The sequence below is a fragment of the Lynx canadensis genome, chromosome E3 (assembly GCF_007474595.2).
Source record: "Lynx canadensis isolate LIC74 chromosome E3, mLynCan4.pri.v2, whole genome shotgun sequence".
NCBI classification, from domain to species: Eukaryota; Metazoa; Chordata; class Mammalia; order Carnivora; family Felidae; genus Lynx; species Lynx canadensis.
This window is the reverse complement of record NC_044318.1, coordinates 35,562,778-35,583,559: the sequence shown is the minus strand read 5'-3', so window position 1 is coordinate 35,583,559 and position 20,782 is coordinate 35,562,778. Positions and strand designations below refer to the sequence as shown.

Below are 20,782 nucleotides of genomic sequence, written 5' to 3'. Positions count from 1 at the left end.
TCAAGATATTTCAAAAATTCACTATTAACCACATAAAAATAATTAAGTAAAATATTTACTGGTTTTTATATGTGCACTATATTTATAAATTTAGAAAACACACTTACCATTAACAGCTTTTTCATAATTTTTTCCTAGGTTTATTAAATTTCGTAGCCCAGGATTGAACTGTTCCATAACATTCTGACAAACAAACAAACAAACAAATTAATAAGATAAGCAAACAGTAGATCAAGTAATCTTTAGACTTTGTCACTACATAGCCATGGATGCCTGTGTATGCTCGACAGTACGTCTACAAAGCCATGAATGTTTACTTTAAAATAATGAAGAGCACATACTTCTTTACTGATGGAACAGGGCACTCATACTGGCAAGACACATGTGATCCTGGCAGTTTCCCAGTTGCCCAAGAGCTGCCTAGAACCTACTATAAATGGAGCAAGTAGCCGACATGCATACCTCCAAAGCATACCCCACAGGAGTTACAGCCCAGAAGCTGATGCTCCCAGTGGGGTTTAAGTAGGTTAATGGTTGTCACGCTAATGTTAAAAACAGGTGTGCATGACTGGAACCTTATAACTATATAAGCGATGTTTTGGTTATCAATTGAACAGACATTTCTTTCTTTCTTTTTTTTTAATTAACGTTTATTTATTTTTGAGAGACAGAGACAGAGCAAGAACATGGGAGGGGCACAGAGAGGGAGACACAGAATCCGAAGCAGACTCCAGGCTGAGCTGTCAGCCTGTGTTGAACCCACGAAACATGAGATCATGACATGAGCCAAAGCTGGATGCTTAACTGACTGAGTCACCCAGGTGCCCCTGAACAGACATTTCTAAGAGATCTTGTTTTTACTATGCTTAATAACCAGGAGAGGGTATGAGGGTGGGTGTTGCTGATGGCCCTAGGACACAGGCCAGTCTGCGACCTTCTGTCCAGGTGGTCACTGGCATTTTTTTTCCTAGTGACCAGTTTATTCATTAAGTACTTATGGAGTAACCACCGAGTGGTAGGTAGGTCCTGTGCACACAATAGTAGATGGAAAGACATGGTTTCCCTCTCATAGATTTCATGATGCCATATCTCTGCAAATGTCATGGTTTTCATTTTTAAAAGTGTTATTCTTTTTTTTTTTTTTAATTTTTTTTTTCAACGTTTATTTATTTTTGGGACAGAGAGAGACAGAGCATGAACGGGGGAGGGGCAGAGAGAGAGGGAGACACAGAATCGGAAACAGGCTCTAGGCTCTGAGCCGTCAGCCCAGAGCCTGACGCGGGGCTCGAACTCACAGACCGCGAGATCGTGACCTGGCTGAAGTCGGACGCTTAACCGATTGCGCCACCCAGGCGCCCCTAAAAGTGTTATTCTTATATCACTAGAAAGTCACAAACATAGAGACAAATGCTATGATAAGTATAAGAGGCAATTATTTAGAATGTTGACCTAAACTTAAAGTACAGACAAAAGATCATTCCTATGGGTTTCTGACTTCTTGACTAAGAATACACGGTGACTGAATGTATTTGTTCCATCTACAAATAATGAGCTTCACAGCATTAGCCACTCCGGGTGGACCACTCAAGTCTCCTTACCTCCTCTCCCCAAATGTGAACCCTATTTGTACAAGACCAGGCAATAAAAAGAATGAAAAACACACAACATTCAAATGGCAGATACTTGATACACATGCTCTTCAGGATAAAAGGTTCTCCTTTATAAACCAGTACAGAGAGAACATAATAACTTTTATTTTATCAAACAATGATAAAGGCTTATCATGAAAAACAACCCTTGGCTCAACCTTTCCCTAAACTTCAACTTACTCCTAAGAGCACTTTCAACTAAGTTGTTATTCTTATATTCATTGCCATAGTTTTGGATAGTATTCTTGATTTCTCAATTTTGGACAATAATGACTGGCTTTCTACTACCCTAGATAAGGGCTCAGCTCTCCATATCACTCCACTTTCCCTACCCCAATCCTTCCTATATAATTAAATGGCAATTTGCTGGTAAGTTGAGAGGGTTTATTATGACTTTGTAAATATCGGTCACTACAATGCAAGGAATGTACTAGGGATTATGTTCCTTTCTTGGTACAGTCTTTGTTTCTCCTGGGATTAACAATCATCTCATCACCCTCCACACACACCACCCCTCCCTGGCTTAGTTTTCCATGAATCTACCTTAAATTTTTCCACATGCTCCATCCCATCTAGCAGAAGTCTATCAATATTATTTTTCAAATGCACAAAGTTGTCAGCTAATCTTCCATTCCATTTTTCCCCTGAACTTCCTCCAAGGACTCCGTCCTCTTGCTCAGTCTGGCCTGACTGTCCCTGCCACGCTGCTACCCTTGCATGTCCTTTTCTGATCCCCTGTGTTAGAGCTCTCATTAACTGGACTCCACACCTTCCTCCTTCATTTATTCCCATTTGCTGAAGATCATTCTCCAAGAACAACCTAAGGAATGATGCGTGATAGATAAATTTGAGTCACCATGTGTCTGACATTATCTTTACCTTGACATTTGATTGATATTTTGCTGGCTAGAGTATTACAAAGCAAAAGTGATTTTCCTTTAGAATGTTAAAGATACTGCTCCACAATTTTTAACATCCAGTTTTGCTACTGAGAAGTCAGCCATCATTTCTTCTTCCTTTGCATAGGACATAGTTGGGGGTGCTTATTTCTGGAAGACTTCTCTTTATCCCTGTGTACTACATAATGGTCTGTCTTAGTATGGGTACTTATTTATTTTACTGGGCATTCAACAGACCCTATCCATATAGAAAGTTAAGCCCATTAGGTCTGAAAAATGTTCCTGTTTTGTTTTTTGTCTCTCCCTACTTTCTGGAATTCTGATAAGGATTTTACACACCCTGAATTTATTATCTAATCATTTTACCTTTTTTCTTTGATTTTCCACTTTTTGTTCCCCCATCTCTGACAGATATCAACTTCACATTCCAAGTTTTCTATTATGTTTTTTAAAACTTTTGATATCATATTTTAAATTTGGGCTCTTTGCAGGTTTTTTTTTTTTTAATTATCCCTTTTTAAAAGTATCCAGTTCTTGTTTTGTGAATGATGTATCTCTAATCAGAATAAATTATAACTTTTGTTATTTTCTTCCAGTTCCCCATATTATCTCCTAATTATTTCTTTTCATTGTTTGGCATCCATCTGTATTTTGTGTTGGAGGCTTTCCTCAGACATTTGGCAATCCCTGATAGCCTGTTCATATTTAGAAATTTAAAAAAAAAATTTTTTTTTAATGTTGATTTATTTTTGAGACAGAGAGAGACAGAGCATGAATGGAGGAGGGTCAGAGAGACAAGGAGACACAGAATCCAAAGCAGGCTCCAGGCTCTGAGCCGTCAGCACAGAGCCCAACGCGGGGCTCGAACTCACGGACTGTGAGATCATGACCTGAGCTGAAGTCGGATGCTTAACTGACTGAGCCACCCAGGAGCCCCTAGCCTGTTCATATTTAAGAGTAAAGTCCTAAAATGCTGGCTGGAAGCTTGTGGGTGTGGGTGTGTACACTAGGGTTGTTGTTGACTAGTAGGCTTCATTCAGAGTAACTGGACAAGTCAGCTATAGACAAACTGGCCATGTGACAGTAACCAGGGTCCACTGAGTCTCTCTAGACAAGTTTCTTATTTCCTATCAGGGGTAGGGGAAGAGGCAATGGCCAGGTGGCTGGCTTTCCCCACCCATCAGGAAGGTGACTGGGTTGGGAATTTCACAGTTTACTGAGTTGATTTTTACTGAATTCCTGCTCTCTAAGGTTTATTCCCTCCACCTTCTGCTGTTGTTTCCAGGTCGAGACCTCCTATGATTCAGTATGCCCTGAGATTAAATCTCGAGTCTGCCAGGCAGAGAGAGCTTCTAGTAGTAGTGGTGGTTCAGGTAGGAAAGAAAAACTGTCAGTTTAACCACCTTGTGTAACTCCTTTTCTGGCCCTGGGTGTCCCCTCTGTTCCCACCTTCTGTGGGCCTGCTCTCCAGCCTCTCAGGTTCTTTGAGGTGAATGGCTCAGCTCTCATCAGTACTCCCACTGCAGAGTCTTTAAGTTTTCTTAAGGCAGCTACCACTCCTCCAAATTTTTCTAGGCTGTTCATCAACTGCTCTTTTTTCAGTCCTTTCTACCATGAATTTATGGCTTCCACCCACCCTCCTTTCCTCTCCTCTTTTTCTTGTCCTTCCTTTGTTATTTCAATGTATTCTCTCTTTTTTTTTTTTAATGTTTATTTATTTTTGAGAGAGACCGAGACAGAATGCGAGTGGGTTAGGGGCAGAGAGAGAAGGAGACACAGAATCTGAAGCAGGCTCCAGGCTCTGAGCTGTCAGCACAGAGCCCGATGCAGGGCTCGAACTCATGAGCTGTGAGATCATGACCTAAGCCAAAGTTGGATGCTCAACCGACTGAGCCACCCAGGCGCCCCATCATTTCCATGTATTCTTAGAAGAAAAACCTCAGGGTCAATCTGCTGTACTTAACTGGAAGTCCACTCATCCTGTGTTATTGAAGCCAGTCATCTGTTTGAGCCTCATTTACAACCAGCAGCCATAAAGCCCCAAAGCCAAAGATGACTCCCATACCAGTCTCTCTGAAAGATCTAAGTCTCAATACTGGATCACAGGGACCTAAAGCCATAGCTGCTATTTCTACCCTCTTTTCTCAATTCCCTTGTTTTGTTTTTAGGCTTATTTTGAAATTGTTCAAGATTCACAAGAAGCTATAAAAACTGTACTGAGAGTTCTCACATATGCTTTTCCACTGACGGTAACTTATATAACCATGGTACATTATCAAAACCAGGAAACTGATATTGGTACAACGCTTAACTAAACCGCAGACTTCATTTGTATTTACCAGTTTTTTTTGTAAGCTTCTTGTTTTTGTTTTTTTAAATGTTTTTATTATTTATTTATTTTGAGAGCGAGAAGTCCATGAGCAGGGGCAGGGCAGAGAGAGGGGGAGAAAATCCCAAGCAGGCTCCGTACTGCCAGCACACAGCCTGATGTGCAGCCCGATCTCATGAACCATGAGAACATGACCTGAGCGGAAATCAAGAGTGGGATGCTTAACCGGCTGAGTCCCCCAGGCACCCCTGTATTTACCAGTTTTTATATCACTCATTTTGAGGGGGGAAAGTGCATTGTGTCTATGAAATCTTAACACAAGTATAGACTTATGTGACCATCACCACAGATACAGTACAGAACTGTTCCACTAACACAGTGATCTCTCTCATGCTACCCCTTTACAGTCACACCCTCTCCACCAATCTCAATCACTCTAATTTTGTCATTGTGAAGATATTATATAAATGGAATCATATAGTATGTGACCTCTGAGACTGGCTTTTTCACTCAGCACAATGTCCTTAGGAACCATCCAAGTTGTTGGGTGTATTAATAGTTTATTCCTTTTTTTGGCTAGTAGTATTCCACAGTACAGATGTATCATAGTTTATTTATACATTTACCCGTTGAACATTTTGGTTGTTTATAGTGTTTGGCAATTGCAAATAAACCTGATATGGACAATCACATACCGATTTCTGTGTAAACGTAAGTGTTCATATCTCCAGGATAAATACCTAGGAGTTCAATTGCTGCGTCATATGGTAGGTATATGTTTAACTTTAGAAGAAACTGCCAAACTATTTTCCAGAGTGCCTGTACCATTTTACATTCCCATCAGCAATGTATGAGATTTTGGTACTTTTTAAAATCTAATAACTTTATTGGAAAATAATTGCTTTTGAATAAAAGGATAAAACTACTTTTCAATATCTCTTTCAAAATTCTTATAATAATCTTAAGAGACTAAGTCTGGACAACAAGAATGTAAGTTCTAATAAAAAGATAAAACTTGGGGTACCTGGGTGGCTCAGTCAGTTAAGCGTCCAACTTCAGCTCAGGTCATGATCTCTTGGCCTGTGAATTCAAGCCCCTCCATCGGGCTCTGTGCTGACAGCTCAGAGCCTGAAGCCTGCTTTGGGTTGTGTCTCTCTCTGCCCCTCCCTCACTCATGCTCTGTCTCTCTCTCTCTCAAAAATAAACATTAAAAAAAAAATTAAAGATAAAACTTTAAAAACATCATTTAAAATTCTTATAATAAACTTATGAGGCTGAGTTTGGATGGGTAAGAATATAAGGAAACAGATGCAGAGCTAACTCTGTCTACTAGAATACAGTCATTAAAAAGAAGCCCAGATCTGTGTCTTTTCTTAAGATTATTCTTAGTTCAGCTAAGCCAAATAAGGGGAACATATAATTTGATTTCTTGATATAATTCCTGAAATGTTTACATATAACTACTATCTTAAAATATCAAAAACAATGAATTAATGAGAACTTCCAAAATTAACACCAAGCATAAACCAACCATCCAAATGATTCTACTGGGGAAAAAAGTTAACTCATAAGACTTAGGACTACAATAAGCTTCAGAGAAAACAATACAAGAGTTTTTAGGCTCGAAAGTTTAACATACACTTCAATTTCTTATTATTTAAGTTCAGCTACAGAAATTTTTCCCCCGGAAACTTTGGCCCCCTTGAACAGTGGAAAATCCATTTCTACCCTGGCTCTTGGCCATTAATCTAGTTATTTTAGCTGAAGTACATGTATTTTTAAACTCAGGAACAAAAAAGCAGTGCTGCCTTTGTACTCCACAATCTGTAAAGTTTTATAAGTAGCAGTGGATATCTTTGTGAACTGGATGGGTCCCACACTTTTTTGAGAGGGCAGTCGTTGGGTCAAAGGTCATATGGTGTGTTAAGGTTTATTAAGACCCGAAGTGTTTACATGGCCTAAGATTTAGAGAAAATCACCAGCAGTAATGAATAAATCCATTTTAAGTTTGGCACTAAAAATAAAAGGTTTAAATACCAAGTATAAAAACAAAAAAAAAAACGGTCCAAGAAACACTATTTTGTTACAATCAATAACAAAAGCTCAGTTACTGCCTGGCAAGGAGGATAATTTGCCAAACCAGTTTCCACCAGAATGAGTTTCATTTCCATTCAGAGAGCAATATGGATAGTCTAAGCTAAAATAACTGGCAATATCACTGTTCTACTTGGGCTGAGTCTCAGGAAGAGGAGTTGGTTCTAGCGCAAAAGTTCAATAAGCAGCATTGGAGAATTAATGGTTAGCTGTTCCAAATAAAATGCTGAGGAATAAACCACACACTTTCCACCAGATTTCTAGCTGGCCCGTTTATCTCATGCATTTCCTCTGCCTACTGTGGAGCTACAGATCATAATTTTAAAATGAATTATATAATCTTATGAAGGTTTTAACTTCCTCACCATTTAGATTTTTCCTTCATTTAAAAAAAAAAAAAAAAAACAATTACCTTTACCAACATGGAACTAAAGACAATGAAGGATACATTAATTCAATTTTGACTAGCCAGATAAACTGAGCTGACTTTAAATTTCTAAGAATTAGTTTATGTTTCTTTTTCCAATTCTCTACATGACCAAGGACAAATTATTTGATATTTCAGTGCTTTATTTTTCTCAGTTGAAAATTGTGGGTAATATTTACACTGGAATAAGCTTTTAAAAGTGATTTAAGAATCTCTAAGTAAATAGGGACTTTTATAATGTTCTTCAGGTAACATATTTAACCTTGAAAGTTTCAATGCCATTTTATATAATCTCATACAAATTAATCCAGTAATGTCACAAATGCTTAAACTAATTAAGGCACATTCTCATTTCATGTGACAAGATTATCTGTTAATAAGGATTAACTGTTTGAGAATACTTCTAGATAGACATCATTTGTAGAAAATTTTACTTATCCCTTCCTTGTGTTGTTGGAAGCCACCATTCCTGGACTAACATCAGTATTTGATTATGTCCCCTGCCTTTAGGGAAGATATTAGTGAGTAAATTTGGCAAAAAAGCAGCTGCTTGTAGACTAACAGATGGTCAGAGGAGTCATGTTTTCATATCCATCTTCAATGGGGAGCACAAGCCAAGTAAAGGAAAATAAGACAACGGAGATATTCTGTTTGAAGTATTAAGTTACAGCAGAAATAGTCAAGATTCAAATATGTAAAACACAGAAATGCTTCCTATCAAACATGAATAGTGTTTTTGTTCCCCTTCAGTCTGTATTATCTATCTATGCTACTAGCTTCTAACTTGCATTATCTATCGATTTGTATTATCTATAATTTGTAACATGCATTCCAGTAGCAATGGGCCCAGTTAATGCTGGATGAGAAAAAACTGAAAAAAAATTGGGGAAATCACATCACCACCTCGCTAAGGCTCAATCTCCTCTTCTTTTTTTTTTAACGTTTATTTTTGAGACAGAGAGAGACAGAGCATGAACGGGGGAAGGTCAGAGAGAGAGGGAGACACAGAATCTGAAACAGGTTCCAGGCTCTGAGCTGTCAGCACACAGCCCGACACGGGGCTCGAACCAACGAACCGCAAGATCATGACCTGAGCTGAAGTCGGACGCCCAACCGACTGAGCTACCCAGGCGCCCCTCAATTTTTATCTTCTATAAAATGGAAATAATGATAATTTGGACTTCATGAGGAGTATGAAGATTCAATGAGATATTAAGTAGTATTTATGCAACACTTATGTGCTCTTCCAAGCACCTGGTACTTAGTGCACACTGAATCAATTGTAATAATTAATATTGCAAGACAAAAGCTCTAAAATATTAGTCAACTCTTCAAGTGGATGAACATTCCCATTTCCACAGATGTCTCCAGATACCTGAGTTCCTCTCTGTAATATGAAAATAAATGATACTAGCTATTCTACCTTGAAGGGTCACATCAGGATGAGAGAGACCATGAATATAAAATACTCTAGAAAAGTGTGGGATACAAAGGAAATTGAAGGTGTTATTATTTCTTCTATTCAGTTGAGAATATTTTATTCTTTTTTTCCTAGGTGAGATAAATTTGGCATTTATGGAGTGCTACTATATTTCAGGCTCTGTGCCCATGTTTTACATGGGCTGTTTCATTAGATCCTAACAACATGATTATTATTATCATCATTTTATGGATGACACACCAAAGCTTTGAGATGCTAAATTTAAAAACCTTGCTGAAGGGGTGCCTGCGTGACTCAGTCAGTTAAACGTCCATTCTTGATTTCAGCTTGGGTCATGTCATATCTCACGGTTTGGGTTCATGGGATCGAGCCCCGTGTTGGGCCTGCTTGGGATTCTCTCTCACTCAAAATAAATAAATAAATATTTAAAACTAAATAAATAAAATAAAAACTTTGCTGAAGATCGTAAAGGTCAGGCCCAGGCAGCCTCCCTGCTAACCTTTGCGCTCACCCCTCAGGTCTCAATACAATTCCTCGAAGTGAATTGTGCAATCGTATAAGCTGAAAATGGTTGTATAACAGAGCATTATTTTAGTGTGAGAAATTATGGGAGACTACAATGTTTTCTTTTTCTTTTTAGAGGATTTCTTGGGGCGCCTGGGTGGCGCAGTCGGTTAAGCGTCCGACTTCAGCCAGGTCACGATCTCGCGGTCCGTGAGTTCGAGCCCCGCGTCGAGCTCTGGGCTGATGGCTCAGAGCCTGGAGCCTGTTTCCGATTCTGTGTCTCCCTCTCTCTCTGCCCCTCCCCCGTTCATGCTCTGTCTCTCTCTGTCCCAAAAATAAATAAACGTTGAAAAAAAAAATTTAGAGGATTTCTTGTGATATTACTCCTGATTTTTTATTAATAAAATATTCTAATAGCAGAAGAATTAAACCAATATTGACCAATTCTACCCGGGCAAACAAATATTTGACCTTCTTTTCTTTCCCTTAAGAAAAAAAAAGTAAAGAAAAAGAAGATTCCTCAACTACCTATAGTCCTCACAAGAATAATGGTTGACACTATCATACTGATTTTCTTTAGTGTAAAGGAATTAAAATATTACAAAACCACAGGATGTTTTTAACCACCCCAGCCAAATCTTGTATCTCTTTACTTTCTTCTCCTCAGAGGGAACCATCAGTTAAGAATGCTGTTAATTTTCTACCTCATATTTTACACTTTTACATATACATATATTTAGTCCTGACTGATACATAATTTTGTTTTGTACATTTTAATAAAATAAATGGTATCATAATACACTTCACTCTTACTTTTTTTTTTTTTAATTCAATGTTATGTTCCTGAGACCTGCCCACCTGGTTACATATTGACTGAGTTTATTCTACTACTTTAAGTCTGCATGGTATCCCATTGTGATTGTTAGTTTTAGGTGTCTGCATAACAGTCAGTAAATTAGGTACTAATTTAGGTGTTGCTGTGAAGGAATTCTATAGATATGGTTAACATCTACAACCAGTTTAAGTACTATCCTCAATAATTAGGGTACGCTTCCTTTAATCACTCGAAAAGCCTTCAAGAATAAAACTTAGGTCTTCCTGAGGAAGACGATATTCTGCTTGCCTACACTACAGATTTCAGACTTCCCAGCCCTCACAATCAAGTAAGCCAATTTATTTCCTCTACTGAGTAGCATTTAGATGGGCTTATGAGTTTTGGCTAATATGAAGTATGTGGCAAGGGACTGTACATGTCTCCTTGTACACACAGGTAAGAAATCACCTAGAAACAGAATTGCTGAGGCACAGAGTATGTGACAGATTTCTCAATTTTGTTATATACCACAACATACTTTAGAGAAAGCGGCTGTAGCAATGGGTGGTCCCACAACCACTGTATGAAAGTACTATCTTACCACACACTCACCAACACTTAGTGTTGCCACAGTTTTTTCCTACCTGATGAGTGAAAAACAGTAACTTTAAATTTTTTTTTTAATGTTTATTTATTTTTGAAAGAGAGGAACAAAGTGTGAGCAGGGGAGAGGCAGAGAGAGAGAGAGACAGACAGACAGACAGAGAGAATCCAAAGCAGGCTCCAAGCTCTGAGCTGTAAGCACAGAGCCCAACGTGGGGCTCAAACTCACGAACCGTGAGATCACGATGTGAGCTGAAGTCAGAAACTCAACCAACTGAGCCACCCAGGTGCCCTGTAAACAGTACCTTTTTTTTTAAAATTTTTTTTCAATGTTTATTTATTTTTTGGGACAGAGAGAGACAGAGCATGAACGGGGGAGGGGCAGAGAGAGAGGGAGACACAGAATCGGAAACAGGCTCCAGGCTCTGAGCCATCAGCCCAGAGCCTGACGCGGGGCTCGAACTCACGGACCGCGAGATCGTGACCTGGCTGAAGTCGGATGCTTAACCGACTGCGCCACCCAGGCGCCCCATAAACAGTACCTTTTTAAAAAGAACTTTAACTGCCTCCCCTGTCAGCAATAAAAAAGTACCCATAACTCGAAATATCCGAGCAGGAGAGGAGAAACAATGAAAGGTAGTTAACTAGTATATTGCAATGGTTTCATCCTCAACTCTCAGGTCTACATAGATTTAAGGTCATCAGAGAGTTTATCCATTTAACAGCAGGGTAGGGCACCAAAAGCCTGGATACTTCATATAATTAAGCAGGTTTGGCTCTGGCCACCCCCTTCCCTGCCCCCAATCACTGTGCTCCAGGCACAACGGGCCTCCAGGCTGTTATCTGAACACACCAAACCCATTCCCACCATAGCTATTTTGTACTTGCTCTCCTGCCTGAAGGCTCTCTTCCTAGATACATGTCTACCAGTTCTCAGCGCCAACCCTCTCAGAGACACTTTCCTCCACTTGCCTCCCACCATGTCTGGTAGCACCTCTATTTTCCTTCTCTCTCTGGCTCCGTTCCTTGCTTCTCTTCCTTCAAAAGGCTGTTCACTAACTCACATGATATTACCAATCTATTTACTGTTTCCTTAGTAGGAAATGCATGTAAATTAAGGCCAAGGGAGATCTGTGGCATCAAGAACAGTGCCTAGACCATCTAATGTCCAAAATGTACTCATCAACAGCAGTTTTTGATTGTTGTTGTTGTTGTTGTTGTTATATGAGATAGATGTGCTCATGGATGAATCAGCTACACAATATGCCCTCAGTTCATTTGAACATACTGCAACAGACACAATGACCCAGTGGGCCAATTAGTTGTGAAAATCAGGTGTGAGGTAATACACTGCCTGCACCTTCATTAGCTCAAAGTAACAGCTCCAACTGAAGGTCACAAAAGCTGTAAGGCTCTGCCCTACACTTACTAAGTCATAGCAGGCTTACAAAATCTGAAAATGCCAGGGCTTCCCTTGTGAATTCTGACTTCCCAAACTTATGTTTCTCCAAGTTGATTTTTAAATTACTTTTTAAGTATTAAGCAGTAATGTGGCCCTTAAAAAAGTACCTTGCAAGAAATACCCCAAATGTCCAACTGGTGAACAGATAAACAAACATGGTACATCCACAAATGGAATATTATTAAGCCATAAAAAGAAATAAAGCACCAAAACACACTATAACATGTAGCGACATCATGCTAAGTGGAAAAAACCAAGTCACAAAAGACCATATATTATAGGACTCGGTTTATGTGAAATATCTAGTAAGACAAATCTATAGAGACAAAAAACGTATTAGAGGTTGTCTGGGGCTGGGGATGAGAAGGAGGAATGATGGCAATGGTCACAAACGACCTTCTGGGGGTGATGAATAAAATGTTTAAAATTGGATTGTGGCGATGGTTGCAAATTCTATAAATTTACTAAATTCACCAAAAAAATCACTGAATTCTACATTTACAATGAGTGAATTTTATACTTTATAAATAACACTTAGATTAAGTTGTTTGTTTTCTTTTTTTAAAGGAAGAGTAATAACAAAAACATAATGTTCCAGGCTATTAAGGGCTCATGCTTTAAATCCTTAATGCTACGGAATGCCACAAAGCTATATGTCCACTCACTCCTTGGTTGTTTCTAACTAGCCTGTCCACAGAGAGCCAGATGTACTGAGGTGCAGGCCATCCACTTTGTGAACACTGGTCCAGAACCACCCAGAAAAGTGCTACTGGCCTCTAAGCACTTATACCCATGTAGCTGTCAGCAGCAACTTCCCTTCCTAGAGTGAAAATCAATTAGACCCATTACTAGAAAAAGATAACCCAGCTATTTTGAGATAAATCTCCTGCTGGATTAGCAGCTATCTTTCCAGCTATGATTGGGGAAGGAGTTTCGCAAATGTTTCTCCAGGCAAAAAAAAGTCTTTTCTGTGTCCTCCTGTAAGGGTAGTTTCATAGGAAATCTTTAGTACACAGAGAAAATTCCCTATGAAAGTTTTGCTAGGATTTAAACGTTGCTTTGCCTTCATTCTTCTTTTCCTTTCTTCATCCATAATCCAGACTTTGGTTTATAAGTATTTCTGTAAAAGCAGTCCTTCAGAGTGCAAAGGGCATGCTAGAAATGAAGCCATGAAACCCCCAAGGTTACAAGGCTCCATCCCTTGCAACATGACCTGAACAAGAAAAGCTAATGGGCCAGTGATAAGCAAAGCACCAGGCCATCTCTTTGGGCTTATCTTCTCCCGGAAGAATATTCTCTGACTGTTCTGAGAGCACCTATTAGAGCTCCTTAACACCCAACCAACCAAGAGATGAGAACCGGTGTGATCATCCAGAAAATTATGTATTGTTCCCTCTTAAGATACACTACTAGAAGCAATCACATCTCCATGACCTTTCAGTTCATTGTTTAAAGAAACAGAATTCTCTGACAAACACCACTTTCTCTATTCACTACTCATTTAGACAGCAAGAATTGTTCTGAAGCAAAAGCACAGTTAAGCAAAACAAAAAGATCCTACACTGGTGGGAGAAAGTAAGAAGTGTGTTCTATAACTGTTCAAACTTTTTGATGAGTTTATCAAGCCTATCATGAAAAGTAAGTCCCAGAGCTATCCCACCCAGTAATTTAGTATAAGAATTTAGGTATTCAACTGTTTTGTTTAAGTGTGGAGGGCAACTTGAGTTCATAACCATCCTTGATAAAACAACTTTAAGAAAAAGTAATGGCCTGAATCCTTTCAACACTACAAAGTTTCATTCTATTTTAAATACTAAACAAAAGTTTTACATTTACCTAGAATTATTTGAAACCACCTTTCCTTATAGTTTAAGTGCAGATGATTATCCTGGGTCCAAGGTCCAACAGGTGCTATAACTCCATATAGTTTTGGATTTCTTGGCAGTGCCAAGAAAGTTTCCAGGAACGAAAGCACACATTCCTAGCCTTGGCAATGAGCAACCTATCAGACACTGTAACAATGTCTGGCCCACACTGGCTTCAGTTGACAGGGGACCTGGGGACCATGCCCGAGAATCCAAGCAACTTTTGGACCTTACACGTGCGAGAGAGTAGTACCTGGGAGACTGAAGTAAATAAAATCAGGATCCATTTTTGCTTGGTTCACAGAGGTCCATGTTCTGTTTCAAAGAATGGAAACACAATCCTCCCTATAGCCACAGTACCAAGATGACTATTACATAACTCTCAATCGGAATCTGAAAATGGGCCTCTCTTCTGGTATTTTCCTATGGTGGGGGGCAGGAAGGGCATCATGGCAAGTACAAGATAACATGTACTTAGGCTTCGTTCCACTAACTCTTTAAAGTTCTTCTCGTGTTTGGGTCTTTGAAACAACTATACATGTGTTGAATCTTTATTATATACTTACAATGAACTCAGTCCTATGCTGGACACACAGATGTGTCCAACACATGTGTTGCCCTTGAAAACACATGATCTAGGGCGCCTGGGTGGCGCAGTCGGTTAAGCGTCCGACTTCAGCCAGGTCACGATCTCGCGGTCCGTGAGTTCGAGCCCCGCGTCGGGCTCTGGGCTGATGGCTCAGAGCCTGGAGCCTGTTTCCAATTCTGTGTCTCCCTCTCTCTCTGCCCCTCCCCTGTTCATGCTTTGTCTCTCTCTGTCCCCCAAAAAAATAAATAAACGTTGAAAAAAAAAAAAAAAAAAAGAAAACACATGATCTAATAGGGAGACCGATTAGGTATCAAAAAAACACCAAGGCAATTCAGATTGACACGTGAAAATAAGAAATGCAGACATCTTTAATATTATTTGAATATCACTTAGAAATATACAACTTTATCACAGATAAACGGTATATAATAAGGAAACAGTAATGATTAACTTACTGGGTTTAAAATAGCTGTCAACAGATATATACTTTGAAGGCTAGAGAGCACACTAGACTGTTTGGTTAAGTGTTCTTACCTGCCTACTTGTTTTTGAAAAGGTGTATCATGGAGTAAAAATCAAGCAATGAATTTACAGGAAAGAATTTCTCATGGGCTGAGTCACATTTGTTTAGAAAGTCTTAAGTACTCAATAGGTTACAGGAACTTTACTAGATCAAAGTAAATTGCTGATTTCATACAGCAAGTGACATTCTCTTTTTAGTTTGCTAGTTCTTTCTAAATGCTACTCTTACATTGTATCTGGAATAATTCTAGTTGAATTTCCCTCACCCAGACCCTGTGAGATGGATCATTCTGTTTTGCATTAAAACTGCAGCCCTTGCAATCTGAGAAATATTGTTCAAAAACCTAAAATAATTTAAAAACAGTTCAAGTTTGGGGCACCCGAGTGGCTCAGTTAAGCATCTGACTCTTGATTCGGTTCAGGTCATGATCTCACAGTTCAGGAGATGGAGCCCCGACAGAGCCTACTTGGGATTCTCTCTCTTCCTCTCTCTCTGCCCCTCTTCTTGTGTATGTGCGCGCGCGCACACACACTCTCTCTCTCTCTCAAAATAAATATTTAAAAAACAAATAGTTCAGGGGCGACTGGGTGGCTCAGTCTGTTGAGCGTCTGACTTAGTCTCAGGTCACGATCTCATGGTTCATGGGTTCGATTCCCGCATCAGCTTAGAGCCTGCAGCCTGTTTTGGATTCTGTGTCTCCCTCTCTCTCTCCCACTCTCTCTCTGCCCCTCCCCTGCTTGTGGTCTGTCTCTCTCTCTCTCAAAAATAAAATGTTAAAAAAAATTAAAAAACAAATAGTTCAAATTCATTACATGTAGTTCTCAGATAACAGTGAGGGGAATCATAACTTCTAATTTTTTCGTTTTGTTTCTCATCTACTTCTCTCTTAAACCCAACTTTCCAAGACTTCTTAAAACTTGCCTTAAAAACTCCTCTTGATGGGGCACCTGGGTGGCTCAGTCAGTTAAGCATCCGACTTTGGCTCAGGTCATGGTTTCACGGTTCATGAGTTCGAGCCCCACATCAGGCTCTGTGCTGACAGATCAGAGCCTGGAGCCTGCTTTGGATTCTGTGTCTCCCTCTGTCTCTGCCCCTCTTCTGTTTGTACTCTCTCTCTCTCAAAAATAAATAAACGTTAAAAAAAAAATTAAAAAAAACCCCTCCTCTTGAACTTAATCCACACATGCATTTATTTTTTTCCTTTCTTCCAATACCAAGACAAAACAAAGTCAAAAGAATTGAACTGGTAAAGGCAGGACCTCGCTGGGAGAGAGGGTGGGGAAGGAACAAGGAAACAGAATTGATGATACTGGGCAAACCAAGGTAGAGATGAAATGCTGGAGAGACTAAAACCTTGGCGCTGTTGACCTGTCATAAGCTATAAACTCTAGAAAAGCACAGACTTTTTTTCTTCATTGTGGGTCCTAGTGGTAACCACAGTGCTTGGCACAACTGTGGTGCCTAAGAAAACAGGTGAAGAGTGAATGTAGGTAATAAGCTTGGCACATACATAACAGATGCTCAAAACATTGTAGCTATTATTACCAGTGCTATCTCAGTCCCACTGGCCCCCAAAGTGAGGATTTTAGCTACAACTGCATGATAAGCATAGGTCTTCAGTATTTATTCAAATATTGTTTTGAGTTCTTACCATGCACCAGCACAATAGGAGATTAAAAAATTAAAAAAAAAAACCTTCAAGAAGTATATAGCTCACTGACAGAAAAATTTGTACCAATAATTTCAACACTATTCTTTTATCAAATATTTACTCAGCTCTGCCTATGTGTCAGTCACGCTACTAGATACTGGAGATAAGCAGTAAACAAAATAGATGAAAATCAATGCTCTTATAGTGATAATACTCCAGTAAATATATGCTACTGCTACTAACAACACTGTTCTAAAAGCTTTCTGTATTACAATGTTCAGTCTGCACAATAACCACATGAGGTAGGTACTGTTATCATCCTTATTTACAGATGAGAAAACTGAAGCACGAGGTCAAATGGAGTAACATGACATTAAGTACATATAAAAATCTGGGATAAGGCAAATGGATGCGTTAGCTGAATATCAAGCTGTCTTCTCAAAGAGTGAAACAATTGGACTGCATGTCCTAATAGAACAATGGCTTGCATGTTTGAAGTGTGTTTAGGGGAGCCTGGGCGGCTCAGTCCCTTAAGCATCTGACTTCGGCTCAGGTCATGATACTTGAGATTTGTGGGTTTGAGCCCCCATCGGACTCTGTGCTGACAGCTCAGAGCCTGGAGCCTGCTTGGGATTCTGTGTCTCCCTCTCTCTCTGCACTCTCCCTGGCTCATGGTCTGTCTCTGTCTCTGTCTCTGTCTCTCTCTCTCAGAAATAAACATTAAAAAAATTTTTTAAGTGTCTTTACACATTTAGAAATATATTCTACTGTCAGACACAGTTGGTGTCCTGTACCTTAAGCTTCTTCAAATATAAGATGAAGCCCATGATAAAATATACCATTTGGTCAATCAAATCCATTAATATTAAAGAAAACATAGATAGATACAGATAGATAGATAGATATACAGGAGTGCCTGGCTGGCTTAGTCAGTAAAACATGCAAGATATATATATACATACAGCACAGTGCTTAAGTAAAAGGAATTATCATTGTGATTTTCCTGATTTTCTTTTCTCTGTAGTCAGAAACAGACTGTTCTACTAGCTTAGGTCTCAGACATGTGTACCTGGTAAGAATATGAAGGTGAGCAGGGTTGTGTCCTGCACACCTCTTGCCTCCTGCACACAGGCAGGGGCTTCCCTCCTAATTCAGGATGGAGCTGTTCCATCCTCAAGTCCAAAGAGACACACTTTCGGTGACTAGTAGTCAGACTTGTCATCTGAGATCTGACCACCAACTCCAACGTTTTTCATGTTTGTTATTCTAACAATGTGTTTCTAATCATCTGAACTTTTAAATTTTTTTTTTTTTTTCAACGTTTATTTATTTTTGGGACAGAGAGAGACAGAGCATGAACGGGGGAGGGGCAGAGAGAGAGGGAGACACAGAATGGGAAACAGGCTCCAGGCTCTGAGCCATCAGCCCAGAGCCCGACGCGGGGCTCGAACTCACGGACCGCGAGATCGTGACCTGGCTGAAGTCGGACGCTTAACCGACTGCGCCACCCAGGCGCCCCTAATCATCTGAACTTTTATCCCTACTTACTTTTGACAGGTTATTACCACTTTTGCACCTTCTCTCGTCCTTATTACAGCTTTCATACCTTTCAAGGCTACAGCTGCACCTTGAAAGGGATCAGCTGCTTGCAACATCAGGCATAAGATGCTTAAAGATAGTTGTAAGAACTGGAATTTGGGGTTCTCAGTTTTGCTGAATTCTTTTTCTGTTGCCCTCATGTCTCAGGTTAGTAAACGTTAAAAATATACTCCCATAAGTAGTAATTAAAAGAAAAACGATGAGACTTTAAACTAGGTTTACCTATGAAAGGCTAATTTCCAAAACAGAGGTAGAAAATGGCACATTTTAGCTTAGTTTTCAAAAACTTTTCACCCATGAAAATGGTATGTCAATTTCTGTTTTAAGTTTAAAATTATAAAAGTAATCTACTCATGTAAAGAAAATATAAACACTCTAGAAGGTAGAGTGTAAGTGATAAGTAAAAATCTCCCTCCCCCTGCCCTAGAGTTTAACCTCAACTATACTTGGGTATTTTTGGTGAAGAAATTGCTATGGCTTAAGGACTTTTTAATCTCTAATCCCCATATAAATAAAAAGTGTAAGCAACAAATCTGAGGGTATCTTCACCCACAGGCTGTTCTACTTAAAGCATATGTAGCTTTACAAGGCTGTGAGCAATCAGATCTCTGAGGGGTGCTCATTTGTTTTGCTCCCTGGATTGGGAACACGTTCTGGTAATATTTTTAATTTACTTTTGAAAGAGGAACCAGCAACTTTTTATCTCATTTACACAAGTCTCACCTTTATCCACAAAGATTTGAGGCAGCTCCTAAAACCAGAACCCAGTCCCTAAAATAATAAACCTGAAAAACAGACTCAAGTTTTGGATAACATAAATAGAAATATAAAATCAAGGCTGAGGAAAATAAGAACAAAAGTACACAGGCTTGAAGAGTCACAGAGATGTAATTATTCTGTACACATCTATAAGTACAAAGTTAATTGGGGAAATTATACCCAATAGTGGAAGACATGAAATCTCAGGTCTCGTCCTGGCCAATGTCCATAAGCTACTATACATTATAGCTATACTGGTCTTACTAAAAGCAAAAAGCAAAAACCCTGTATAGGTTATAAAAAAGGAAGTGACTTCAAAAGACCTACTTAATTGGTTAGGGTTAAGGAAGGTGCCTTCTCAAACAATCAGATTAAGCACAACTTGGGGCATGTTCTTCCGGAGGGCATTTTGCAATGTGTAGCAAATATGCTTTAAAATGTACCTAACCTTTGACCCACAACTCCCTTCTGGGCATTCAGCTTATGGAAAACATCACAGATTTGTGCAAAGCTTTACCTACAATGATACTTGCTACAGTGCTTTAACAGCAAAGTGCTGGCAACAATCTTATGTCCAGTAAAAGGGGACTGGATCGATAAATTGTTGAAGAATGGAGTACTGTGGAGTCATCAAACTGGTGAGGCATAGAATACTGACACCAAGATGGACTGGAAAATATTGAAAAGAGTGACAGTGAGTGTCGACAATGTTATCTCTGCGTTGTGGGATCCCAGGTGACTTTTACTTCCAGTGTGACTCCTCACAGAAATCTTGGAAATTTTCTAGTATCTGAAAAATACAGCTTTAAGAAGCCTCTGAAATTAAAGCCAACACATACACATAAATAAATAAAATATGAATGTGGGAAATGCTGAGAAGTATGATTTGGGGGACTTGTTCTCACGCATGAACAAACCAGGTGGGGGAAAAAGACTCAAATTAAAAGTGTCATTTCCTTTAGAAAGTCCTAGTCTTCAAATCTCCTACTGTAACTCACTGAAATTCTTTTTTAAAAACTAGTCTAGGGACGCCTGGGTGGCTCAGTCAGTTGAGCATTTGACTCTTGATTTCAACTCAGGTCACAATCCCAGGGTCGTGGGATGGAGACCCACATGGGGCTCTGAGCTGAGCATGGAGCCTGCTTAAGATTCTCTTTCCCTCCCTCTGCCCCTCTCCCCTGCTTGCATGCTCTCTAAAATAAAAAAATAAAAAGTAAAAACTAGTCTATTGCACCTATAATAGTAAAGTAGGTACATTTTCAAGAAAAGTTACACAAAAAGAAAAGTTACTCTCATTAACACTCATAATAACAGGGCACCTGGGTGGCTCAGTCAGCTAAGCATCTGACTTTGGCTCAGGTCATGATCTCACGGTTCCTAGGTTCGGGCCCTGCGTCAGGCACTGTGATGACAGCCTGGAGCCTGCTTTGGATTCTGTGTCTCCCTCTCCCTCTCTGCGCACCCCCCTCCCCCCCCCCCCCCCCGCTCATGCTCTGTTTCTCTCTCAAAAATAAATAGAAAACATTAAAAATTAAAAGAAAAACCCTCAAATTAGCATGAAAATTCAATTAATC

General features: G+C 39.5%; 1 protein-coding gene across 2 annotated transcripts in view; it reads right to left on the bottom strand.

The window, feature by feature from the left end:
- Positions 1–20,782, bottom strand: part of BAIAP2L1 (BAR/IMD domain containing adaptor protein 2 like 1) — a 94,869-nt gene that overhangs the window by 68,252 nt on the left and 5,835 nt on the right. For both annotated transcript variants that reach the window (XM_030300809.1, XM_032591639.1), the window contains exon 2: positions 108–183. In XM_030300809.1, the coding sequence (XP_030156669.1) occupies positions 108–183 (76 nt within the window). The remainder of the gene's footprint in view (positions 1–107; positions 184–20,782) is intronic.